General features: G+C 42.2%; 1 protein-coding gene across 2 annotated transcripts; it reads right to left on the bottom strand.

The window, feature by feature from the left end:
* Positions 1–1356: 1356 nt before the first annotated feature.
* dennd2c (DENN/MADD domain containing 2C) lies at positions 1357–25267 on the bottom strand. Of its 2 annotated transcripts, none has more exons than XM_080496623.1 (19): positions 25019–25267; positions 19792–20842; positions 16839–16963; positions 16307–16389; positions 15998–16147; positions 14407–14485; positions 14142–14192; positions 12422–12606; positions 11870–11979; positions 10678–10747; positions 10091–10168; positions 9633–9773; positions 8821–8969; positions 6856–7033; positions 6685–6726; positions 4392–4500; positions 2926–3168; positions 2065–2151; positions 1357–1981 (listed from the first exon to the last, which is right to left on the bottom strand). In XM_080496623.1, exons 2-19 carry the CDS (start codon positions 20613–20615, stop codon positions 1950–1952), a joined length of 2736 nt encoding a protein of 911 aa, XP_080352749.1. In that variant the 5' UTR covers positions 20616–20842; positions 25019–25267; the 3' UTR covers positions 1357–1949. The 2 variants fall into 2 exon arrangements, with proteins under 2 accessions (XP_080352749.1, XP_080352750.1); XM_080496624.1 differs by having other exon boundaries at positions 14148–14192.
* Between the last annotated feature and the right edge of the window lie 1658 nt (positions 25268–26925).

Genomic DNA, 26925 nt, shown 5'->3' with positions numbered 1-26925 from the left:
ACCAGTTCCTCATCTATCATCTAGAACTGCAAATCCTAATTCATCCCAAGAAATAGAAGTTGTTCGTAAGAAGTTTTGTGAAAAGGTGAAATGAAAGCGAACATTTTGTACTTCTTCTCCACGCTGAAACAAAGAGGCATTTCGGAGGTCATGGTGCCATTTCTTTTTACTGGTTTGGCTAAATTGAGATCAAAGGGAGGCCTGAAATACGAGTTTTACACCTCTGCTCTAACAGCTCTCATGCACAACCTGCCTTTTTCACAGCTCCACCTCGACAGCAGGTCTGCACTCCACCAGCGCCCAGCCACCAGGATCCTGCTCGCCTGGTTCGTCTGAGTTAATCCTGTCATCAACAAACTCAAAATGCAATATATGCATGCTTTAGGATGGTGGACGAGGAGGAAACCCATGCATGCATGCATGAAAGTGATCTGCATCACACGTAGGGGAGTTTAGTGGTCAGCACTGTTAAATATATCCTCCTTTCATTGTGGAGTTTGGATGTTCTCTTCAGTGTGTGCTTGGGTTTTCCTCTCAAGCACACACTTTCCTTCCCCTTTTTTGATCCCTCGCCCAGATTGTTCCACAAGTTAAGGCCTTTCAAAGAAATGCAGTGTTACATTCATTCTTGGATTAATGAAAATCTTTTCCTTTTAAGTTATACTTACATTCTCTTTTTGCAGATCTGTTCTGGACATTAACTGTTAAAGTCTGCTTTATGAGCTTTATACATAATTTTGCAAAGTACTATAATCTACTATAATGTGAAATTTTAACAGTTTTAAATGAATTAATAACAGGGTTTGTTGGATCTCTATTTATTTTTTACTGATTGCTGTTATGGCCTTTTTGTGTAAACTGATAACTGACTGGATGTTTGCCTTACAGACATTTACACAAACTTTCATCACATTAGGTCAGATATGGAACAAGCTGAGTTATATAACATGTATAACTTCGTATAATATATTTTTACTTTTAAGAGGGAGTAAATATGGAATTTGACAATACGTCAGCTGAACATTTAGCAATGACATATTCCTTTAATATGTGTGCGTGTGTGTGTGTGTGTGTGAAAGCACTATAGAATACTTTAAAAGGTCTTGGCATTCAACCATTATTGTCACTTGATCACATCAGACTACTGCAGTTTCCTTATAGAGGAACAGCCGCCAGCCGTTTCCAGGATTTCACTTAGAGGATAGAAAAATACGTCTGAAGAATTTAAAGCGGAGAAAGTACCGATATTTGTATTCAACTGTGGGAAGTAATGAAATACAGTAATTAAGTACAAATACTTAGCTTGAATATACAGCCGTTTCTTCTGCATCATAAAAAGTCCAGACACGCCATAAATAATGTCCTTAGAACTCATTTATTCATAACATGTGCGGAACACATCATGATTTCATACAAAAATATTCTAAATACTGTACATTAGTTCTGAACATGTGCAAAATGTAAAAAATAAGATATTTACAACTCCAGTTAACAGGAAACAAGTTAGCAGTAAATGTATATACAGGCCTTTTTTTAATTGCGGTTTAACCTGCAAACACTTTGAAATGGTCTGATCAGAGTTCAAAAAAGCCTCAACTGAATCTGAAATGCAAACATGTGGAATCAATTTTAATAATAAAGGAATGGCTGAAAGGGAAATGCAATAACAATGGAATTTAGAAGAAAGTGTAAAAATATGTACAGAAAAGGCAGAACCAAATGTAAGTAAGGTAAACAGGTTTATAACCAGTTCAGAGTCATGACTGGAAGGTTTTCCTCAAAGAAACCTCACCGGATCGGAACTCTGAACACATTTCCAGTTTTCACCCAATGAGAAGTCCACACCGGCTCTCCTCGCCTCCCGTTCACATTCGTTTCTCTCGGCCAGTCCAGCAGCAACAAGTTTTCATGTTTTAATTACAAAGTCTTTCATTTGAGAAGATAAGAGGCTACTTAATTTGTAGGAGCTTCATCTTGTTCCCTGAAAGAAGCAGAGACGGATAATGAGCCGTCGCCGCCGCTGGTGGCGAGCCTCTTAGAGACAGCGTGAGCAGTGCTACTCACCCAGTCCTTTCAGGAATCGGTTCACGCCGCTCGTCTCCGGCTCGGGGCACGAGTCCAGATGCTCGGCCACTCGGGCTTCAAACAGACCTGCAGGGACAGCGGGTGAGTGGCGGCGTTCAGGAGGACGACGGGAGAAAAATACTTGACTCTATAAACCAGAATGTCAATGTATGCCCATGGAGAACATGCAAACTCCCCCCAGGACTCAAACCGGGCACCTTCCCACTATGTGAGGTCAGAGAGTGCGAACCACTCCTCCACCTCTGTGTGCTTGACAAGGTGAGCTGTGTTTTATTGACTTGTTGACCTGATAAGCTGGTCTTCATGTTCCGTTTAAATCTTTTAATCGACGCCTGCTGTGACTCATTTCCCTTCATCACGCAGTACATTTGCTTTAATATGATCAAATTACACAACCCCTCAACCGTTTAACAGATTATTATGTAGTAACATCTCACATTATGTCAAATGCGGTTAGCCTATTATCTAAAATGCTTTACACCTTCTCAATTTCAGCTCTTTTCACAGACTGTATAAACCCCGTGAAGTCAGTCTGCTGCATTATTTTCAGGTAATTTATTTGTTGCTTTTTGTATTTTATCATCCCCATAGTCCAGATTTGTTGGCACAGCTCTGAGGTGAACATGAAAAGCAACTTATCAAAGAAATCTACTCTCAATGCATTAGACGTTGACGTCAACAGGTTATTCTGAGCTTGATGGACACTGCCCGTGGATGTTTCCATCCTCCTGCTGATTCAATTAAGAGAACCAACTCCCGCCGCAGCTGCTCAGAGTGACTTTTTCATCTTTCCTGGCGTAATCCAGAGCGCCGCCCCGCCAGTCGCGGCCCCTCGCTCACCTCTCCCTCTGCCCTTGCGCAGTTCTTTGTCCTGGATGAAGCCGGCGAACATCTGCGTCTCCATGAAGAGCTGCAGGAAGAGGCGCACACCGCGGGACGGGTGGGACTTGCGGAAGCTGTCGCGCTGCAGCTCGTTGGTGCCGTTGGAGGCTTCGACCATGTGGAGCGGGTAGTGGCCCACGAGCTCCACGAAGAACCGGACGAAACCCTCCGACACAAGGGAGCTGAGGTCGGCCGGCTGGTCTGCAAAAAGATGAGAAGGTCCAAAATGTAACTTCTGCTGCCAAGGTGAATTTACACCAACATAACTGTCTAAAGAAGAGAAATCACTACTTATTGTGGTCTTTACTCTCAAAACAGCATCGAGCCTTCTCTGTAAACTTGCTGGAATTTATTTCAAACACATTTCAGAACTAAGATCTTCTGTGGATGTAGGCTGACTCAACTTCTTCAGTCTCTTTATGTAAACCCAGAGAATAATTCATCTTTATTCCCTCAGATAGTACTTAACACTTTAAAACGAACCACTCGTCTAGATTTCTGCTTGTAAATGGCCTCCCCTTATATAGTATACAATATTTTACTTATTTATAACATTCACTACATTCTTAACACAAAGTTGCACCAACCTACCAAAGGTCTGGTAAATAGATAGAGGTTAACGAGAGCTTGTGAAGTCAGACCACAAAAACAACAATTGGCTCCTGCACTGCAGCAAACCACGACAAATCCTGTAAAGCCTGGTACAACATTTAGATAAAGGCTTTAAAAACAGCAACAGTTTGTAAAAGCAGCTCCTGTAAACAGATGCAGCTCAAAAAATTTTAATGAAAATGTAGACATTTTTCCCATATTTCACTTCATACTGTAAAATGTATGTATTTCACATATATTCCACATGAAATCAAACATTTTCAAACAAGTCTTAAATGTATTTATCATAATCTCTAATTCATCAGATCAGATATGTTTCCTTTCTTTAATATATAAAACCATAGTCATAGATTAAAACACAAAGGATATCAAACCTAATAGCCATGCTACTTCCAGGCCAGTGAGAAATAAGAAAAGCTACTTCTTACAAACCTCCAGGAATAATTTACAGTTTCAAATCATGTTGTTTAGACTATTTTTAGATCAGGCCATGCAGAACAGGAGGCGGCCTAAAGGCCTGCGTCGACACTCTGACAACATGATCCTCTTTTAATTATGACAGAAACCAGTCCTCTGTGACTTATGATAACTTCAAACACCCAGTGAGAGCTCAGGAAAAAAAAGCAGGCGCAAAAACAGGCCCTGCAAGTTTAGAAAAAGCTGTGTCATGGCGCAAGACTCCACAAGTCTCATGACGAATCAGGTGACGCTCTGATTGGGTCGTCTATCCAACACCCTTTGAATGCGTTGAGTTTCACCTGTATAGGAAGACTTGAAATACGTATCAAACCTCGCAAGCTGAGAGAACCCACCTCCGTACTCGTCTCCATCGTCCTGTCTGAGGATCTCCTCTCTCTCCTCCAGGATCTGCTGCAGAGCGGCCTGCAGCTTACTGGGCAGGATGCAGTCTTCATCACCAAGCTGCGCAGAGGTCGTCACAGTTAAGACCATTTACAAAGCAAACAGCAAACGTCCGGTTATGTGAATGCAACTTCAAAGAGACATATTCAACGTGAATTTCAAGTCTAATTATGGTGCTTTAGTGCACGAGTAGCTGAAATCTGACGTAATGCTGTTAACCAGTCAAGGTGGGGAAAAAATATATAGAATTTTGGTTCATGCAAATAAATATACAGTAAAATAACGAGATGGGCTGTTGGTATATGTACTAAGTGGCCCATTGTGTCCCAGTCGAGAAACTAAAGGACAAATTTGTGATAAAGTGACTCAACACTGCCACAGAGGCACGAATTCTGCACTCTTGTCTTGTTTCATTACATCTGAGAGTCTCGGCCGCTTTGAATCGCTCCTTTGTATCGTGTTATGTTGCGAAGCAGTTGCTATTTAAGCACACTGGTGTTAAGTGATTACTCAAAGCTTAAACAACATAGTAGCCATTTTCCATTTAACCTAAAAAGTTTCACAAAGTGCTTCAAGATTATTTTTGTCAGGAGCACTTACTTTCACGGCCCTTTTTTGTGCAACTTTATGTTGTTCCTCTTACGATGTAAATGATTTGAAATAACTGTTTCTTTTCTAAAACATAGTCCTATTCTTTATGCTTGATAAATTCATAAAAACAACCAAAGAAAACCCCAACATATTTTTGTTTGCATGCTAAAAGTGCCTCTTAAAAACTAGCATTGAAGCTTGGTGACAAGAGAAAATCTGAAAATACTGTATGTGACTGTGCTGCAGATGATCTGTATGGATTACTCCCACAGCACGCATAGACGGTAAATCGTGGATTAAATACTGCTTCATTCCTGCAGTTACTTTCTAAAGTAATAATTCCTTCGATCTGGATGTTTAGTTGCTGCATCAAAAACAAATAATGGATCAGAGCTCACTGAGCCTGCTTAAAGCAGCCGACAGACCAGAGACAGTTACTGATACTTATGGTGCACAATCCAACATGCGTGATGGAGTGATGAACTAATCCATTGATACTAAAAATAAAAAAACACTTCACGTTTCTGATATAAGAAAAAAGATAAAGCCTTCCTTCCTTCATGTTTATCTTGACTGGTTTCTGGTATGAACAGCAGAACTAGTGGTGTGACAACAAGGAAACAGACGCATCAGCTCCTATATTTTTACTCCAAATGCTTCTGCTACTGAAACACCAGCTGGAGGCGCTAATGTACCAAATGTAGTGCTTCATCAGAGGAGGCTGATAGTTTTCTTAATCTACACAGCATTCAGATATTTTGGATACACTGGTTTGTCGTTCATATTCCAGTAATCATAACATTATGACCTAAATTAGTGTGTAATCTTCCTCTTGCTCTAGCCATGGACTCCTTAAGACAGGAGCAACAGATCCTTTAAGATATGGTTCACCTCTTTTCCTTTCATGGACCTCTTCTGATATAGATTTTAGTTTTAGCAGCTTATAAAGAGACCTGAAGATTTCATCACTGCATCAAGAAGAGCTTGTGTGCTTGCTGCCTTTAGCAGAAAAACACAAGCAAAAAATCAAAACACAAAGCAGGATATATACTGGCCAATTACTTCACTACAACACATTGTACAGATGGGGAACACGTCACAGGAGCTTCAGTTTTGGAAACACACTGACTGTCGTCAAGCCATCAGAACTTGTTGACTAAGTAAATTACTTCTATGTGGTTTATTTTAGTTTTTCAAGAAGTTTTTCTATTCTATTCTATTCTACTCCAATACTGAATTGAGTTCAAATAGTTGCCCAACAATGACGTAATGGTGTTTAGAGCAGAACTGGTGGAGCAACCAGCCTCGCTAAGCCTTGAATAACTGACGTCTCATGAGGCTGCAGTTACAGGTTGATCCTAGAAAGTGAGACGTGAATGAGGAATCCTGCCAAAATCAAGATCAAATCCAAACACGGCCGTTACTCACCACCGACTCTGACGGAGAGATTAGTAGCTGACAAACCTGCAGGTCTGAATAAACCACCAGACTCCCACTGCGAGCTCACATCCTGCTCTCTTACGTGTGAGAGCACGGTTTTCTTTGCCAGCCTCCGCACACTCCAGTGCCAACAAAAGACAAGTGCAGGCAAAGCCATTGCTCCTACTGCAACCACACCTATCATTCGCATTACACAATGCCGTGTGTACACACCTGAACAACAAACTTGTCTTCACACAGATCCACGATGAGCACCTGGGGAAGATGGAGTGAGGAAGGAATGAGCGTTACATTTTTGCAAAAGAAACAGAACCTGTTGACTGAAAGCAAACACACACACACACACACACACACACACACACACACACACACGCACGCACACACCTCCTCGATGGGCAGCTCCAGCAGCTCGGGCAGGCAGGGTGCCAGCACCCCGATGAGGAACGGCGTGGGCGAGCAGCTGATGTCCAGCATGCTGGCCGGCAGCACGGGCACGAACGTGTGCTGCCAGGTGAACGGGTACAGCAGCGCCAGCACGGCGTGGCTGCAGCGAGACAGCACGCTGCCACACAGGAGGCAGAGATAAGCTTGAACACAATGCTACGCAGTTCCCACAAAGATCCTGTGACGCAAAGATATCAGTCACAGCTCGCCGAAGACGGAATTAATTTGACAACATTTTCACGGCGGGCCTTCGGCAGACAGCGTCAGGAAGTTCTCCCACAATGCAACTGATGCTGCGGTATTTACGGCTATTTGTGGGGACACTTCTTGCGCAGTTGTAGGAATGGTGGGAAACATTTCCCCCTTCTTCCTGACTGGCTCCAGAGCCACCCCTTATTCTCTTCTAGATTCATGTCTCTCCTAAACCAAACAGCAACGTTCATTTTTTTTTTTATTTCTGTCCGTAAGTTGACTGAAATCCTGTTTGCCCTGCGATGGACTGTTGGCCTTTATCGTACCTTTATCCAGTTGGCTTCAGTGCAACACGACCCCAAAGTTTGTTAAAGGAACACAAATTGATGCAGAAATGATCAGGTTGAGTTTTCCAGTGACTTGTTTGAAAGGGTGCAATTAAACATAAGGTTATGAAGGCGTCACCTTTACATTTATAACCTTTCCAATTCATTGGTAGGACTTTGAAATATTTCTTGGCACAAGATGTGAAACTATGTTAAGTTTGTATTCAACAAGCTTCGGCACAAGAATCTATTCAAACTATCACATAGTTGAGGGAGTGGAAGTTCGAGGTGCAGAAACACATCAAGCATTGCGTAGCCTCTTTTAAAAAGAGGTAGAATTCAAGAGATGTTCCTTTAAATGAAAAATGCACTCACTATGTCTTTCATTTCTCATGCTGAAAAATGACCTTCAAAACCTGGTGCACGCCAGAAAAAAAAAATCAAATCAAGCGTGCCACACATGTATGACTTCTTTTAAAAAATGAGAAGCTCGTGTTTTAGTTGATGTTTTTGTTATTTGTCAGTCAAAATGTTTGGTCACTCGCTTTTTAACTTTACCTCCTAGTTTTCTCTTGTTTCTATGTGGCTGTACATAAACTAAACTGTGGTCATTCCTGTGTGCACTCTGGTTTTACATGTCAACAGGAAAGAATGAAAATTACAGTGTGAAACAGCACAGAAAGATGAAATACTTAGTTATGATATCAACTTAAAACAGCTCTGTAGTCTTGCACTCTTTTATATGGCACATATTCAGAAAAGTGGCATTTTATCAACAATTGAGACTAAACAAAGAAACTGAGCTCGTGAGACAGGTTAGCTTCACCCTACCGATGATGTGTTGTTGCAATAGTAACACAATACAGTGCACACTTTTTTTTTTCTTTTGTGTTTATTCTAACTCTTCCCCCTGGAGCCAGAGAGACTTAGCAACGGGATTTTAACCATAGTGTGTCTGCAACACATGAGCTGAGCAAAGTCCCCTGAATGGCTTTTATTGTCTCATCTGACTCTCTGTAGGTACGTCTGAACGTCTGCTCTGAAGTCATTCATCAATCAAGCAAACAGCTAGATACAATCACGTTTGTTTAAAATGAGCAAGACCAGCACATTTTCATTCTGTATCCGTTGTACTCTCAAATATGACAGAAGGATATTCAGGCTGGGCAGGGTCAAGAGCTGCTGTTGAATAAATAAACCTGACTCAACTTGCCACTGAGACTTGTTTCGCAGTTTGGAATTTAGTCACGCGGCACAGAATCCAACTCAGGTACATACAGGTAGATAATACAATGCAGTGACGAGTGTTGTTTCACTTGACTAATATTTTAAACTGCAAAGCTTCTCTGGTGGATTTGAACGTCAGTTGGCAGTTTGCGTGTCGTACCTGAGCTTGTCGGCAATGAAGATGACTCTCCTCTCAAGCAGAAGGGAGGCGAAGACCTGCAGGAGTTTCCCCACGCTGAGACACTGCAGCAGACTGTCAAAGTCCACGTGCTCCAGTCTGGAGTCCACCGGTCGACACAGAGTCAGTACCTGACAACGACAGTGTGTCAGCATTATTAATAGACCTGTTTAGAGTAGATACATAAAGGTTTATAGCGCCGTTGTCTTACAGCACGGAGGTTCAGGTGGAGTTTGCATGTTCCCCCTGCATGTCGGTGTGTGCTTCTGGCCTCTCGGTGTGAATGTGAGTGTGTGTAGTTGTCAGGATAGACAGGTATAAGGAAACTCATCTCAGCTTCACCAGAACTCAGCGCGTTTGGGTAAAATACGGAATCTTGCATTTCAGCTATCACCATGAGCTTTCAGGGGAGAGACAACCACACACAATCACTCCTACTTTTAGAGAAATATGAGTAGCAGGAAAAGAAACACGCAACCAGGACATAAGTAAGAGTCCACTGAAACTGTAGGAGGGTCCTGACAGTTGATTCAGAAGAAAACAGTGACTTTGCAGCATTTCCTGGGTCTTTATGGGAAGGGTCATTACTTCACTTATTTTTGATCTGTTATGGTGATGACTCAATACTTTTCCGTTGCTGGTTATAATACACTTAGCGGCTCCAGTATACAAAGCCAGCTCTATTGTCTCCACAGACAACCTCAAATTCTGAGTCAGACCAAGCTTGCGGGAAGGAGTGGTTAGGGGGAACTAAACCACTAAATAACATTTCCTCTTTTGGTTTTGGAGGTTACCTCATTCCCTGTGCCAGGGAGGAAGCTCTTGATGGTGACCGTGCGTCCGGGCGCTGGAAAAGGGGCTTCCATCACGCTACGCATGAAGGGGTAAACGAGCGCCGGGGACATTTCTCTTCTCCTCTCCACCTCCTCCAGAATCTGAACACACAGTACACACCAATCTGGACAATCTGGAAATACCGTTTTTCTCACATGCCGCCTGTACATTTTGCTGCAGCTCACTGGAGAATGGGTGGGACATTTAGACACGCATACAACTTCTCTTTTTGAAAAACACACCCATTGATTGCACAAAATTATCTTGCATTGTAGCCTCATTCCATCCTAATACGTGCACATACACTACGTTAAGAGGATTAACACTGAACGTAAGTATACACAACACACTTTCAACTTGCCATAAAGGATTCTATGAGCATGTATATAAAAGTAGATGTATTACATGGTTACTGTACCTTCGCAAACAGGTTGAAACAGCCCAGCTTGCTGACAATACAGTGCACCTCAGGAAGCCTCTTCCCCTTTCCACTGGGCTGGAAGATAAAGGTCTATATGTCATACTTGGGTATTTTTTAAACAAAATCATCAATAAATGCTTCAAAAGCAGAGAAATTCTTTTGCCATCTTAATAAACTTGATAATACATTCATGTGTTGAGTGGAAAATGTCTAAAGTCCAAAGTCTATCTACATTTATGACAGCAGAGGTCAGCTTATTTACTGAGGGACAGATAAAACTGTCCTCGCGCTACAGAGTATTGACACAACATAGCTGCAAAAGAGTCAAAAGCTGAATGAACAGATAAGCCCGCGCTCAAAATGGCCTGAAGAATTTAACAGCTGTTGTCCTTGTGGGGCAAAATTGAGGGAAAACTGATGAAATTCCTCCTGCTTTGTGTCACTGATTCTGAAGCGGTTTATGGTCAGTGATTCACTTCTCCTGCGAGATGTTGAGTAAGCACGTGGCGGCCTGCCATGTCATCACACACTGCACATAAACACATGAACGCTGGAGTTCGTGAGTCAGACACATGCGTGCTCACCAGGATTTTACGGCAGTAGCAGAACCAGCGGCTGCCGTCTTCTCCGGTCAGGACGAAGGAGAAGGTCTCGCTGTGGACACAATGTCAAAACAAGAGAGAGCATGTGAAAACTGGCAGGACGCAGGCAGAAGACAAAAGAAAGAATAACATGAACACTCAATCACAAATGCAAAAGACAACTGAATTTGAAAGTTACACACAAAAAAAAACATGATGCAGTTGACAGGTACTTCTAAGTGCTAGAATTGATGCAGTCTGTTGACTGATTCACACAGTGATGCCAGACAAAGTTACATCAGTGAGTTGGAGGAAGACACTCTTTAATCTTATGACTAAAGGATCAAACCACTGAGAAACTATCAACGTACAGACAAGTCCTAGAAAGGTAAGCAAATTCGAGTTCGAAGTTCGAGTTCATTCGAGTTGGTTCAGTCTAAATATGGCCACCCCCCTCTTGAATGGGAGTTTAGGGACAATAGCATAATTTAGGACAGGGGTGTCAAACATAAGGCCCCTCGGCATGTAAACACATTTCCTAAGAGTAGCGGACAAAACAACAACACTGAGACCCGAGCTGAGATTTCGGTGATGCTGCCATGAAAGACAGCTCCGTCTTTGCGAGCATTAACTCTAATTAAAATAATTTTTACACAGCCAAAATTCAAAGCCTTTCAGTAATGTGTTTCTACTATCCATTACCTAATAAACCAGTATTCCCAACATTTCCATGGAGCCTCTACAAATACAAAAAGCAAACACATTTAAAGGAGGTAGATCATGTTTTCCTGTTATGTGCACGGCCACGTCTATATTTGGCTTAAGAACAGGAATGTAATGTAAACAGATGTAAAGTGACAACCCACATCAAAGCAATAAACCCCATAAAGACTGCCCGACCCATCTCTGCATTCACAGATTTAATTAGATCAAGCACAATTTGAACAAACCCTGTGGAATTTGCATTGTTGTAGTGGGGTTTATTGGTTGCAGCTGAGGAATCAGACAGGAAAAGAGGAAATGGACTAATCAACATGATACATGGAATGAATAGTTGGACGCTATGTGGTAAATACATAAAAGGTGTGGATGATTAGAAGAAGATGAAAACGGAATACAGCGACTGCTGTTGTAGGCGAGATGAGAGGGTACGCGTTAGCGTGGTAAAAAAAACCCCAAAAAACATGAGGCTGACCTCGGCATGTGAGCAGAGGGTTTCCAGTCCAGTGTGTCGGGGAAGCAGAACTTGGGAATCACTTTGAGCTGATCCTCAGCTTCTCTGGAGAGCCGGGACGACTTCTCGAACTGAAACACAGACAAGCTAGTGTAGTAGTGCAAACATTATTCAAACGAGAGGTACAGTCAGCATACGACCCACCTGGTTACCCACAATCCACCTGGTTAGTTAAATAAGCAGTGCTGAGTATTCTTGAATAGAAATCAGAGAAAAATACTTTTTACGATTTGTATCATTGACCACATTGTGCACAGCAGTTCACAAAGAAAAACAGCTTTAATCCTCGTGAAAGTTATTCAGTCAATCAGGGAAACTCCCTTAAAGACAATCTTAAATCTTAATCGCCTGTCACATAAAATAAGAATCATCCTCCTTTGACTTTTGCCAAACAAGATTAAGCATCGTATGTGGAATTGGTGCATTAAATCAAAGCAATGTGATCAAAGTGGAGTCGTTCCCACTGCCTGGAAGAATGGTGGGGGTAATGTTACTGTAAAGGCTCCTCCTTACCATTTTGGGAAACTGCTGTGTAATTTCAGGAGAGTAGGTGTTTCCCGAGGAGCCTTTTCTCAGCGACACCACCACAAAGATCTGGAAAAGCTGCTGCTGCTGCAGCTGGATCAGATCCTTCTCCAGGGTGCGGTAGCCTGGCCGCCGCTTCAACGTGGACTGCTTGTAGACCGATCTCCTGGAGCCTGCCAGACACCACACAGGCCGACAATGTAGTCATGCTGGGACAAAGCCCAACCGGCACGCAGAGCCAACATAAATGGTGAATGGACATTACTGATATAGTGCAGTACATGGTGTCCACTATCACATTCATACAGTAATGGTGACGGCGTGACACAAGGTGCTCAACCTCCACTGGAAGCCGCTTGGTTCAGGTGGACAGGGCGAGATGGACAATCAGAGATCACGGGAAAGATTGAGGGGGTTTCAGTAACCCAGCCAGTTACCATGACCAAAAATAAATGTAAAAAACAAAAAACACCTTAAAAAAAAAAGATACTTGTCATATTTAAAAATGCACTGCAAAAACAACAGCTGCACATCCTGTCTGTTGTGAAGATACAATGTGACGTACATGCACCGCGGAGTAGTGGTTTGCACTGTTGCGTCATTGCAGGAAAGTTGTGGGTTTGAGTCAAGACTGGCTGACTGGTTGCATGTTCATCACGTGTGTGCATTGGTTTTCTCTGGAGACTCTAAAATGCTTAAAAGTGGATGTGTGTGTGCGTGCGTGCGTGTGTGTGTGCGTATGTGGTCGACTGTGTCCCTGTTTCGCCCTGTGATGGAGAGAGTGTGTTCTGCCTTTGCACATTGTTATTCCAAATTCCAATTTTACATCATCAAATCAAGCATGTGGCATCATGATTCATTTAAATGATCAACAACTTTAGAAATGGGTCAATGCTTCAATTTGTGTAATTCGTGTATCAACAGATTCAAATTTTATACCAACAAGAATTAAAAAGTGTGTATTTGGCTGCTCCAAGTCGCAACAACTTTTGCCAGAGACTTGGCACGTCGAGTCTGGGATCAGTTATGTGGTGGACCTTATAAAGTACTTTAAAGTTGATAATAGAACTGAGTCTTGAAAATGCACCAACTTCACTGTAAAGCAGCATTTATATCATATCAGGAAGGACTCAATGGGAATATGGTAAACACACAGAGAAACTCTTCCTCTATTTGTTTCACTCATTACACCCAATGTTGAAGTAACAGCAAACAATACAATCAAGTTTTTTCCTCTTTTTTGTTTTCATTCTCTTTCTTCCTGCCCGCCTGTTTCGATTGTGTTTTCTTGTTTGAATATTTTTTTTCACATGGTGTCTTCACAATGTCTCAATTGAATTAGATTTTTCTTCTATGAAAAAAGAAATGTACGATAGTAACAAATAATTGATGCAAATCTTAATTAGTTTTTCTCTTGTTGCTGCTCTGTTCAGGCGTCATCTGCATCTACCTCCTCTAACATCATAATGCCCATCTTCCTGTCCTACTTTAATACACCCAGGAATCTTCTGAGGTCTTCCTCTCCTCCAGATCCCCCTCCAGCATCCTTTGTCCCTCTCGTCTGTTCATGGTTTTCATCCTGGAATCTCCCCACGAATCAAGTCTGCACCTTCATCGGGGCCACTGTCTCCAAACTAAACGCCAAAGCATACCTCGCCACTGTCTCGACATAAATCAACACATTTAAAGGAAAGGTTTGACTCCATACTGGTACCATCAGCGCCGTCCTCAGCGTCACTCTCTGTCCCACTGGCCTCTTCTATAGACGCGAATGAGAGGAGAGAGGCAGATTAGTATGGAGCAGAGGAATGGGAATAATTTGACCAGCCATAATCAGTTGCAGACAGTCAGCCTTTGTTTCATGATCTGTGGCTTTGCCCAGCACAGCTGGCCTCTATAGCATCAAACGCTGGGTATTTCCAGCAAGTGGCTCCACACGCTCTCGTGTTGATGTGGGTGACATTGGATCTCACCTCGCACCGAGACTCCTTGGTTCTTCACCCTCTTCCTCCCACGCTTGTCGTCAAAGATGGTCAAAATCTTGTTGACGTACTGCAAGGAGGAACACATTCACCGGTGCTTGTCAGACCCATAGTTTGAAACTATTCTAGGTTTGTGATTACAGGTAATCATGAGATAACAGCTTCTAAGTACATAATGGATTATAGATTCTCTACCCCTTTACATTCCCGCGTTTATCGAAGTTGAAAGTCCCAGGGTGCACTCAATTCAACGACCGCTCTGCATTCGTACGGTAAGATCAACGGAAGGTTTTCCAAAACAGCCCATTCAGGAAGCTCAAACGAACCTTTAAGAGGGACAAACTGTACCAAGGAAACAAACTTGTTTGACAGTGAAACACTATCATTGCATAATGACAGTGTTGATATCGCAAGTGGTCAATAGAGGACAATTGACTAAATGTTGGTTGTTCGTGTTTGTTCTTTGTTCTTATTATTTGGTTTAGAGTCACATATGAAGAACAAACTGAAAAGTTGGACGTCCTGTTAAAATACCTTCTAAAAATAGAATGGTATTTGTCAAACTTGCTCGGAGGCACGACGCAAGCGTCAGGCCATTTTTTAGCCCTGATCCATTACAAGTCGCCACCTTTACAGATACACATGTTCAAAAGGTGTGGTTCTTTACCTTGCCGTTGAAGCTCCGGCCCATCGACAGTCGTTTGGAGGCCATGGGTCACAAGTCTAAACTTAAGCGCCGTCTGAATGTTTGAGAAGCTCTCGCGCATGTTGTCCTACCTCTATCTATTCCTCACAGCATCCTCTCCTTCCTGTTCAACAAGTCACCGCCTCCTCAAAGCAAAGAGCGCATGATTCAGCGTTTCACAGAAGACGCACCAGTCGGCTCGTCTCCCATTGGAGGGAATTTGTGTAAATACGCTGTCGGTCAACCACATCATCCAATGACGACACGTTCCGTCGACGTGACAAGAAGGTCAGGAATGGAGTGGAAATACTATTCTGAGAATGCCACGTTATTCACGCAACGTATTTATGTCTTTGGTCTTGATATGGTGACGAAAATCTCAATCTTCAAGATAAAATCACTCCTTTTCACTTTTATTGTGGTAATGTTTTAGGCCCGTTAAAAATGTTCACTAATTAATCAAAATGCAAAAGACATGTTTTAACCCTTTTATGACACGGACACCTGGATTTATTTTGAGTGATTAGTGAGAGCTTCAGCCAACTTCTACTCAGATGAATTAAAATTGTAATATTTAGCAGTTTAGCAGTGAGTGGGAGTCCTGAAGACCTCCGTAATGACCAGTATGAGATCCATTTGTCTGCTTTCGGGTGAAACTGTTAGTATCCGGGGTCGAGTTTGACCTTTCCAGTCACTCTGTGTGGAGTTAGAATGCTTTTATTGTGTGTGCAAAGGGTTGTTTCAGGTCATTTTCCCACAATGATAAACATTTGCGGTTGAACGGCGACTATAACATCCAATTTACACGACAACGTGTTAAAAAGAGAAAACATTTGTTGTGTTTTGTGTGCCCGTTGGTGCTCAGGTAGGTTTTGTCCTACCATCTAAAAAAACTACCTGGGGCGTCCTTTGTGTTTTCTGAGTGCTTGCCAGTCGGGGTGTTGCCGGCTTGGGAGAATTTGCGAGGGTTGAAGCTTTGGAAGCCTGGACCACCTTTTGCTCCACTTTTCCAGCGTAGCCGTGCATTGTTTGGTTTTTGGGAGACAACTGGAACACAAGAGGTGTGGAGTTAGTCGTCTGAGCTAATTAAATGGTATCAGGCTCCATCGCTCTCCTTCCCTGATTTCCTTTCAATCTCCGGTGGGATGCGTATCAGTTTTTACAGACAGGAAGCCTCCTCTCCTGTGAAAGGATATGTTCCGTTACCTTTGAGATGCGAGGCCTTGCAATGGGGAGACACATGGGAGACAGCTTGACATCTTCATAGGGGTTATCTCTGGTCGCCTCACCTGAGGCGAGACAGCGGGAAGGATTACACAGGATGGCAGGATGCTTTACACTCTGAGATTACCTGAAAAGGCGAGGTCACTGTGACAGCATAAAATATAGTGTTTTAACCATAAATATTACGGCAGCTGCTATGCCAGCATTGCCCCTTTAAGATAGGATTTTGCTATTTGCATGTTTGAGAGACAGGAGATTAGCTTCTGTCATGTTTCCCTCTGCACTCTGGATAAATAGGCAACAAAACTCCAGCCTTTGTCCTCAGCAGACAAATCGCTTGGGAGATACTATCCTTCAAGGCTGATTGTAACGTTTATGATTTTTTAATTGAAAGGGTGTGAATAAACTGCTGGAAACTACAATGTAGAAAAACAATTCTTTCATCCAGCGAGTGAAATTCACCAATCACAACAGGGTCTTCGACTATTAAACACACACAAGGAGCTCAACTTACAGACAATGTCCTCATAAATGTTGTCGTCAGAGTACGCGTGGTAAAGGCCCGACTGCCTGGCCTCGTCTCGCAGCGTGCATCGCTCTGCTGTCAGACGTGCCGCGTCCTCGTACTCGAAAGACTTCCTGTGGTGGAGAGAAAATGGAAAGCCTGTGAAAAACCGGACGGGCCTAAAGATAGCCGCCATAGCATTGTTTCAGCTATTGTCTTGTGTTTAACCCGAGTCCCACCACGGAAAACCTTGTTGATAACAAAAACAGCAAATGCAGTTTTAAAAAAAGAAAATGGACTGGACTTATCTGGCACATTGACTGCTTCTGCATTGCTTTACACAATCCCTCCCATTCCCACACACACACACAGTCATTCACAGGATTACACACACGTTGATGGCTGGTGGGGTCGTCCATTGCGCGATGCTCCCACAGCTTTGAAGGAAACCTGGTTTTCAGTGTCTTGAAAATCATAAAGTGCCCCAGAAATAAAAGTCTTATATGATACAGATGTTATCTGGAAACATGTGTCAGTGCATGTGTTTTCAGCAGCTTTAGTCAGCACGGAGTCAGAAACTCAAGTTCAGAGTGATGTAACACCCGGTCCTGTGGAGGTGTTTCATAACATGCAACAATGAATGACAGCCAAAGGCTTCCTCTGGAAATCATGCTACGAGCGCACATGAAAGGAAAAATAATGAGACGTATTCCACTGCCAAGTCAAACAACGCTGACACACAACAAACAGTTCAGGAAGCTCATTCATACAGATATGTTGAACATGGGCACAATAAAGCTGCTAAATTTAGCAAACTTTAACTTTAGCAAAGAAACACCCATTGGGGACATTTGATAACATACAAACAATGGTGTTTATCAATTAATTTTTAGCACTTCTTAGGTTATAACAGATGATTCAACACTATTTCTAAATGATTGGTATGTTATTGCCATATCTTTCCATTAATAGACACTGATAATATCTAAAGCAAGGAACTTTAAAGTAAAGTCAGTGTGTAGGAAAGCCCACCATTAGCTACATCTCACAAAATCATGATACAACTGAGAAAAACGTATTCTGTCACACTAAAGACCCAAGTGTTTGAGCTGACTGTAGATAGTTCCACCCTCAAGAAAAAATCTCGACAAAGAAACCTGATACAACAGAAAATGTTCCACCTCTGTTGTTTTCCAATGTTTATTGCTTTCTTTTTAAAATGCTGTTTCAATTCCTCCACTTCTCCTGCTGAGTCAACAACGCATTAAAGGAGAAATGGAACAATAAAATATTTATTCCCTCATATTGCTCATCTTGACCTCATTTGACTGAAAATCTATTGACCATAGTACCGTGGATTTTTCTGCCCAGCCGACCAACGCAGCACTGCTGTGGACTCATTTTGGTTTCAAGGCAAATAAAACAAGGGCCGATAACTCTTTTATTACAGTGTCACATTTGCAACCTCAAACTGCAAGATTTGAGTGACTGAGACAATTCGCTGGTAAACAAAATTAAAAAGATAATTGAAATAACAGTACATTTTAAAAACTGCATAATTATGTGGGCTGATGGTTTGTGATGTCTAGGAAAATAAAATAGTACCAGATAGCAGAGAAAGACCTCCAGGACTCCCACAGCAACACGTTCATGATGCAAATGGACATTTAGAAAAGAGTGTAGAAGCAGTCGTAATTGCTAGCTTTCAATAAGTGTGTACCTCTCACACATAAACAGTTGGAGGTTATGACTGAGTTGTTCTATATCAAGTGGCTGGGTGACCTGCAAATCTGGATAAACAAGTGTTATGTAACAAATATGTCTCCTTGTACAGTGTGTAACAGCTTTTATCATGACACGGACACAGAAACAAGATATTAATACGACTCCGCCGTCTCAAAGCAACACAGTCACATTCATTCTCCCGCACAAGTCAGTGGCAACGTGTATGTTTAAAAAAATATGTTTGTTTAAAAAAATTTATGTTTTAAAAAATAGGCGAGTCAGCATTAAATGAATTTATGTCACAAAACGAAGTTTAAGAATTCATATTTAAACTGTATCATCTATTTTTTTTTAAATTTTGCGAGACATCACTATTCAAATCTTTAAAGTATTGTGATGACATGGGCGTGATGAAGGTGAACATCCTGTCTCCGTTAGGGTGATTTGTGGGCTATGGAGGGCTAATTTATGGTGAATATAACCCACCATAAATTAGCCGTGTCATTGTTGAAGCCGCAGGGTTCAAGGCATGTGAAAAACGTAAGTAAGTAAAAACTAAGGTAAGCTAAGGTAAAAAAAAAAAAAAAAAAAAAAGAGTACACCAAGAGAATTAATAAGATTTCATTCAAGCAAAGGAAAAATTTTGAGATTAATTAACCTTTTGAGATAAAAAAAAATTTATGAAAAAGATTGGAAACCACTGAACACAATCGGCCAATAATGTCAGGCCCACAGCGATACCCAGTGAGGAGTGTGAGAATGTCTTCGATCATGGTAATGTAAGGAAAGTAAACCTACACAAATCAGCTCGTTCCAATCTGTATGTAAATTTAATTACGATCTTATGACAAACTGTGAATGAATAAGCTTGACATATACATTTCCTAGCAAACGGTGGCCAGGTTTAACATGGCAGCCGATAGACAACGTCCACAACAGGGTTTTGTTTTGAAGCTTTGTTTGGCTGACAGTGGAGGAGAGCGCTTGTGTTTTGTGCGTGCGTGTCTGCTGATGGTGACCCTGAACCCACGGCTGCCGGGGGAACTAGGCCACGACCGAACAATAGAGAACAATACAGCCAGATATCATGTGACATCACTACAGGACCCCAGCCAGAAAATCCACTGCTACAGTGGATCATCCCCCCCCCAAAAAAAAGAAACTGCCCTGAAAGCACAGCTGCAGCAAAAACCCAATCACCTGTGATTTATTTCGAGCTTTCAGTCCGAGGACTCACCTGTTCTTCTTGTGCCTCGACAGGCCTTCGGTCTGTGCGACGGGACAGGGTGGGGGAGGGAAGTTGGGGGGGCGGGCAACCCTCCTGCTCCTCCCGTTGGAGTGGTTGTTATGAAGGGATCTCCCTGTGCCGTTGTTGCTGTTGGCTCCCTGATACTGGAATGTCCTCTGAGGTTTCGGAGGTGGAACAACCTCACCTGATGACTCCCTGCCTCTCTCCCACAGCAGCCGGTCGCCCTCCAGCTTCCTCCAGAAACCACGTGAAGTGTAAAAGTTTCCCGCTGGCATGCCATCTTCTTGGTCGTCCGTCGACGAAGGGAGAGGTTTAGAAACGACTTCGAGGTCCAGGATGCGTCCCACTTTGTGCTCGCCATTGGCAACGACAGTCTGTTTCCCCTCCACCTTTGAAGATGCAAACTGGTTCGTTGGGAGAACTTTGTTTTCTGGCGTTGTGGCTGAAAGCTGGGCGGAATATTTCTGCAGATGCTCCGACTTCCAAGTGGCCACGCTGCGTTCACCTTGTTCTGGGGATTCCCGAAAATCCAATCCCAAGATTTTTGCTTTTGAGATCCGACTGGAACGCACGTTACCGAGAATATCTTCGGACCGTGCCCGGGTCACGGTCGGACGGCGTGCGCTTACTCCGGCGTCTTGGCTGCCGCCCTGCTGACTGCGACCCTCCCACTGCGAGATCTTGTCCCTGATGCTGGCGCCCGGCTCGTGAGGAGGCGGCCTCCCCGACGGTCGGCCCAGCCAGGGCTCTTTCTGGCGGCGTTCGACCTCGCCGACCCCCCGCCTGCCTTGCTCCAGTCTCAGAGCCAGCATGTTGAGAGGGGGGGCAAGTGTCAGCTCACGCTCAGTATTCTACCAGCGGACGCATCAGGGACTTCCTTGCAGGGACGGACATACAAATGTGGTTTTAATTATCCCAGAATGCGTGCCGAAAAGAAAAAATAAGAATGCCACGAGGCTTATATTTCCTTCTTTTCTGTCTTTATGTGTCTTCTCGCTCTGGCAGTCTCATTTCCACCTCCTCTCATTTTCTGAATGACCTGAAAGGAAGACAAAGACAGTAAAATTACTCACCAGCACACTTAAAAACAGGTCCAGACAGCAAACTGCTGCAGGGTCAAAGGGATACAGAGGCAACACAGTCACGTCAGACTGTACAAACATTTCAGGTTTTCATACAGGGTGTCGGCAGGAACAGAGAGAAAGTCAGAAAAGGTGAGTTTCGAGAAATGAACCGAGCATTAAAAATGGAAGAAGGTTACCGCCGCTTCTTTCGGCACAGCATGTCTCATGTCTGTGCCCGAGCCCTCCGTTTACCCCCGGTGGGGGGGGGGGGACTCTGCATTCTGAAAACGGTCGTCCTCAGAGTCTCTGGCAGAATAACAAATTGCCCATGATGGAGCAGAGCGTCTAATTTATTGCTCCTGTGGAGGAATGTGCATTCTGAGTGATTTCAGAGGGGGGCTCTAAAGGCATAAAGACTCATGGGTTCGTCGGGGCAGACGCAGAGCCAGCACCAATTGATGATGGAAAACATTTAACCACACCTATTTACTCAGTGTAACAGACGCTCCTCACGTGGCCTGGCCACTTCTCACACACACACACAAGACACAAACACACAGACAGTGATTAACTGAGGCCTCTGGTACGTAATTGCAAAAAATTTATCCACAACCAGACTGGACTCAAAATCGTAAAGGACATCAATGTGGTCAGTGTAGATTCACCCATCGAGAGGTTACTCTAACAGTGCAAACTTTTGGCTCAACACTTTGTGGTTGTCCGTCACATCGAATGGCAGGATAGCAGAGTTTCTGTCACAATATTTCATCACCTGTCATTTAAATTAGTTAAAAAAATAAAAATAAAGACAGTTGTTGGATGCCAACTGCAGACAAAGCGAGAAAAGAAATCAGCTGATATCACATTCTAATGCAGTAATTACTGATGTTTACAGCATCAGCTCTTCTTCCTGGTGGTGATACAATATCACATTTTATTGTGAGACTTTAACCTAACATATATGAGTTACGAAACGTTGCTTTTCAGTGGCTCTATGGACTGTTGTTGTGTAAACGGACAACAGCCAAAACGCAACAGAAGTTTTCTGTTTTCACTTGAAAATGAAATGGTCATGAAATGGAATGACAACGTTTCATGCAACCACATCTATTGGAATATTCTGGTCTGATAGGGAAAATAAAAATAATTACATACAGCATGGATTGTTTAAGCAGATTATTCCAAATGGAGACCATGTACACACTCAGTCTGCACATGCCTCACTAGTTGGGGTCAAATTTTCCTTCCTGTGCATGCCTCTTACGTGACATCACTGAGTGATGCTTCATTTACACCGTTTAGAGAAATATATGAGAGCAAAGCAGAAATGGTGGATTGAGACGAAGACAAAGCTGATTTTTCCCGATCAGACTCTAAACTTGGAAAATGTTTCAGCGTCAAAGGAAACACAACAAGCTTGTACCAAACAGTGCAAAGCATCATGGGATTGATCCACTGACTGAATCGAATGATATTCTTGATGCATATGAACCTGGACATTAATCCCATCACTTTATTCAGTGTTCAGTCCAACAGGACAACAGGACCTGACTTAGCCTCTTTGATTGTGACACAGTAAACCTGGGATTTTAATCTCAACCTACCTCTCTGAGTCTTGATTTAGAGGACACCATATTGGAGTCTGCATCTGCTTCTCTCCAGAGGCATCGGGATGCCGAACTCCCACACAAGTCTTTCTTCTTACCAGACTCATACTGTGTGTGCTTACAAGCTCTCTGCACATTTTCTGACGATGTCTGAGGTGTAACGTCACTGACAAAAGCAAGACCTTCCTGGTTCTGAATGAGCTATAATGTATCAAAGCCTCTGATAAAGTGATATCGAACACTGGCAGAGCCGGTGTAAACATTTCCACTCGTCCTGCTGGAGTCAACATGGATGCGGCCACAGCGCAGGAGCAGCTCCTGTCTGGCTGGAACCAAACTATTTGGACACGTTGCACCATTGGGACTGAGGCTGAGAGCGGCTCCGGGGAAGGGGAGAGATGGTAAAATTCCACAGCACGGCTCATGATCACAATAACTGTATGAGCTGCATTCCATAAGTGGGGTGTGTGTGTGGCGGGGGGGGGGGGGGGGGGGGGGGGGGGACGACATACACATCGAACAGGAGACAGTCAGTCGGTCAGTCCATCTCACAAGTAGCGCTTTTGTTTTGGTTCGACCTAAATCAGACGTGTGTTTTTGCACCAGAGTGTTGCTCCATCATCGCCAGACCTCCGCGATGACAATGCAGCTCCCCAAACTGACCCACTTGCATTATTTGTCTGTGTGCGGCGGTATGTCGTACAGGAAGGCATGAGTTGCGTTTCCTGTGCTGCAGGAAGAAGGATCAGCAGACTGTCCGTAATTATGGTGCGGGGAAGATTTGCAACCCGGCTGCAGCCACCGATTCGGGGCTATGTTTAGATCAAACCCTCGTGATGGAAATCAAACATTGACTCTGAAATATAATAAACCCAGCGATCCATGGCCTTGGTGGGACAGTGGGATTTAACGTTTGATGATCGAGAGGAGTGGTGTTGTCGTAACAGGTGACGAAAGGCAAGCAAGAGTGAATTGAAGTTTACGAGGCTGCGAACTCTGCGGCAGGGCATGGCCAGTGTTTTTGATTTAGTGAAACCCATCGACTCGCCCGCGCAGAAACCAGACAGGGGACACACGAAAAGCCGGAGCACCCCGTCATCACCTGGCAGCTTAAATGACACCTAATTGCACCCTCTAAACTGCGGCGGCACGCCCTCGCAGGGATGCGCGGCGTGACCAGACACGCTGTAAGGTTGAGGCGCTTTTTCATCATAAGGTGACAGGTTAAGCCGTAATAAGAGAAAAATGCAGGTTGGCTACATGCACTGCATGAAAGCAGCAACACAGATGAAGTGCTTTAATTGAGCGGTCAGTCAGCAGCCTGCAGAGGATCCTCTGTGTACATGCAGGCCTTCAACCGTGTGTGATGCTGTCAGCATCACGCTGACCGAAACGAGCTGTCTTGAGGCATTTTAGCATAACCTTGAAGTGTTTAGTGGAGTTATATGCTGAAGGTACTTTCTTACTTTACTTTTTTCGGTAGCACTCAGCAATAAGATCCAACAGCCTCCAATTGGCCTGAGAGGAAACTTTACTGCTGAGGTTGTATAAAACAAACACAACACAACAGTAATTCACAAAGAGCAGAATACATTAAAACAGTGTTGTAAAAGCTTTTGCACACAAAGGTAACTCAATAATCCCTTCTGAATCACAAGTTCAACTGACTCTTTCACAGGAGTGGATAAAAATAAATACATTCCTTGAATAAGTAATAATTTAGGCCACTGAATAGTTGTTGTTTTTTTTTTAATTCAATCATACTTGAGTACAATTTACACCATGTAATGGAATCCTTTGAGCCAACACATTTGATTATCAACACAAATCCAGGCATTATCACCAACTGTAAGAGTGTAACATATATGATATTGTTTCTTTTTACACTACACTACTATTGTGAGAGATGTTTTCAGGAATGTGTAATACTTTTCTAGTTTATAGCTATCTGACAGAAATATTGGCAATGTAGTTAAATCTGGTTAAAAGATAACTAATATCAGAGTACTTTTTTCCCCTAGCAAGCACATTTACTAATGTTTAAATACAATTTTACCATATAATGCACTGTTTTTAAAATACACTTTCATAAGCTGCTAATGACTATTGGAATTAATTAAAACAGATTGTTTTGTATTTTGATAATACTACTTATTGCTCCTAAAAACACATGCTTTGATTTAATTGTAGATCATAAACTCGAGTGATAACTTATATTGTTGAAGGAGCACTAATGGAGCTAATAAAGTGCTTTTAAGAAGTAGTAGTTGTTTTTTAATGTAATGTATTCACGCCGATACGAACAGGAGATTTCCCTGATACCAAAAAGTAATGTTACGCTAACTAAAAGTTCTACATATTTGTCATTCGGTGATTGTAAGCTTATTTTTGAACTTTTTCTAAAGGACTAAGGTTTGAGAGATTTCCCATTATGTATTAAAGGCGTTAAAGTAGAACAGCCTCGGCGAGTTAACGCATGCTGAAAGAAGTAAATGTGAATATTTCAGAAGAAAAAAGTAAATTACACAACTTTACTTTACTTACCTCTGTTGATTAAACTTGTGAGAAAAAGTCATGCTGTCTGCGCGTAAAAAAAAAAAAAGATATAAAATCCGCCGCATCGTTTAATCCATAAGGGCTCCGCGGTGTGCGGGACGTTACATACTACACAAAGTAACGCAAGTATACGGGGAGAGATTGCAGTTACTGGTAACTTACTGGTTTATTAAATCTTAATGGAGCATAAAAGTGTGTCGCCTGTTCTGAAAAGTGCACAGAATAACAACAAAGAGAGGCTCCGGGCTGCGGAGTGGAGCTGAGAGGAGCAGCTCTCCTCGCCCTCTTTCTGCCGGACGGTCCGCGTCAATAAACCGAGTGCACTTCCGCTACAGAATTTCAAATTTATAATAAAAAAAAAAGAAAGAAAAAAAAGCCAAACTCGTTTGAAAATTAGATTTGAATATAAATGATATGAGATGTTAGATATTTGATTGGTGCAAACGTGAAAATGGTGTTTGTTTTTTATTTGTATATCGTTAATACTGCAAATAAAATGCTTAAAAAATCTGTAAATCAGTCAATATCTTGAATGTTGAACATCAATAGACTGATGTAAAGCGATTGAAAGGCAACTAAGGGGCGAATATTATAAGAGTGATCTTCTCTTCAGCTCCTTTTCATTCAAAACGTGTTGAACTGGACGTTTTGCTGTTAAGACTGTTTGTTTTTGTTACTTTTGAATGAAATAAAGAATTTGAACATCAACAACAAACTTTATCTTTTCTATGATAAAGGTTTTAAAACATATGCCTTTTGTTTTTGTGTTCACCTTTCAAATTTTACACATCCAAATAAAATAGGTATTGAAATTCCTTCCCGGATTAATAAAATATTTCCAATAGCTTCTATAACAGCTGCAGTTGTAATGTAATACAGTTATTATCCCGTGTTTTTTTCCATGGGAAATAAGCAAACTATTTTCTCAACAAAACAGGACAAAACAGTCTAACTTCAATAAAATTAATCAGTCATGATATTCTAACTGAATTATAGGGTAATCATGTCTGTTTAATAACCCCACACCTTTTAAACTGAGCCAATCATACTTCATTTATGTTCTTGTGAACATTCCTTTTTTTCTTCATCTTATTTCTAGGATTCCAGGGAGCTGATGGGGGTCAAAGGTTATATATATATATATATATATATATATATATATATATATATATATATATATATATATATATATATATATATATATATATATATATATATACTCTAGTTACACTACAAATATACAGACAAAGTAAGCAATAAATGTAGACACATCTCTTAAATATAAATAATGGCTACACTATACTGCTGGATGAACAATACACATTTACACAATGACTTAAGGCATGAAAATAACCCAAAAATATAATTTCATTACAGTTTGTGTCTGGACTTTTTTTTTTCCCACAATCCACAGACATGTATGTTGATGTCTCTGAATTAAAAAACATTGACAGATGCAACACACTCACTTTCTCTGGTTCAAGTCCTTGTTTGCGGACTTTTCTGTGTGTCATTAACCTGTTCTCCATGTAGACTTTCTCAAGTTTCCTCCCACAGTATTTTCACATTGTCTGGTTTCTGTATCTGTCAGTTCTGTTCTGTATTCTGTAAGTTCATGTGAACTTGGATGTGTCGTCTCTTTGCTGATAGTTAGCTGTGGTCAGCTACAGCCACATAAACTAGATAATAATAAATACAAGATGGGTGAACAAGGCAGGACCTGGGTCCTTAATTAATTTCAGAGTTTAGCATGTCTCTAGTCGTGTGATGATTGCCAATTAGGCTTGTTCAAATGGCCATTGTCAGGGTTTGGGACCAACTCAGTTCATTGTTATACAAACATGCAATAGAAGTCAGTTATGATTTATTTGCAAGTGGCTTGTAGAGCCTTTTCT

The sequence above is a fragment of the Blennius ocellaris genome (assembly GCF_963422515.1).
Source record: "Blennius ocellaris genome assembly, chromosome: 5".
NCBI lineage: Eukaryota > Metazoa > Chordata > Actinopteri > Blenniiformes > Blenniidae > Blennius > Blennius ocellaris.
This window is presented reverse-complemented; position numbering and strand designations above follow the sequence as displayed.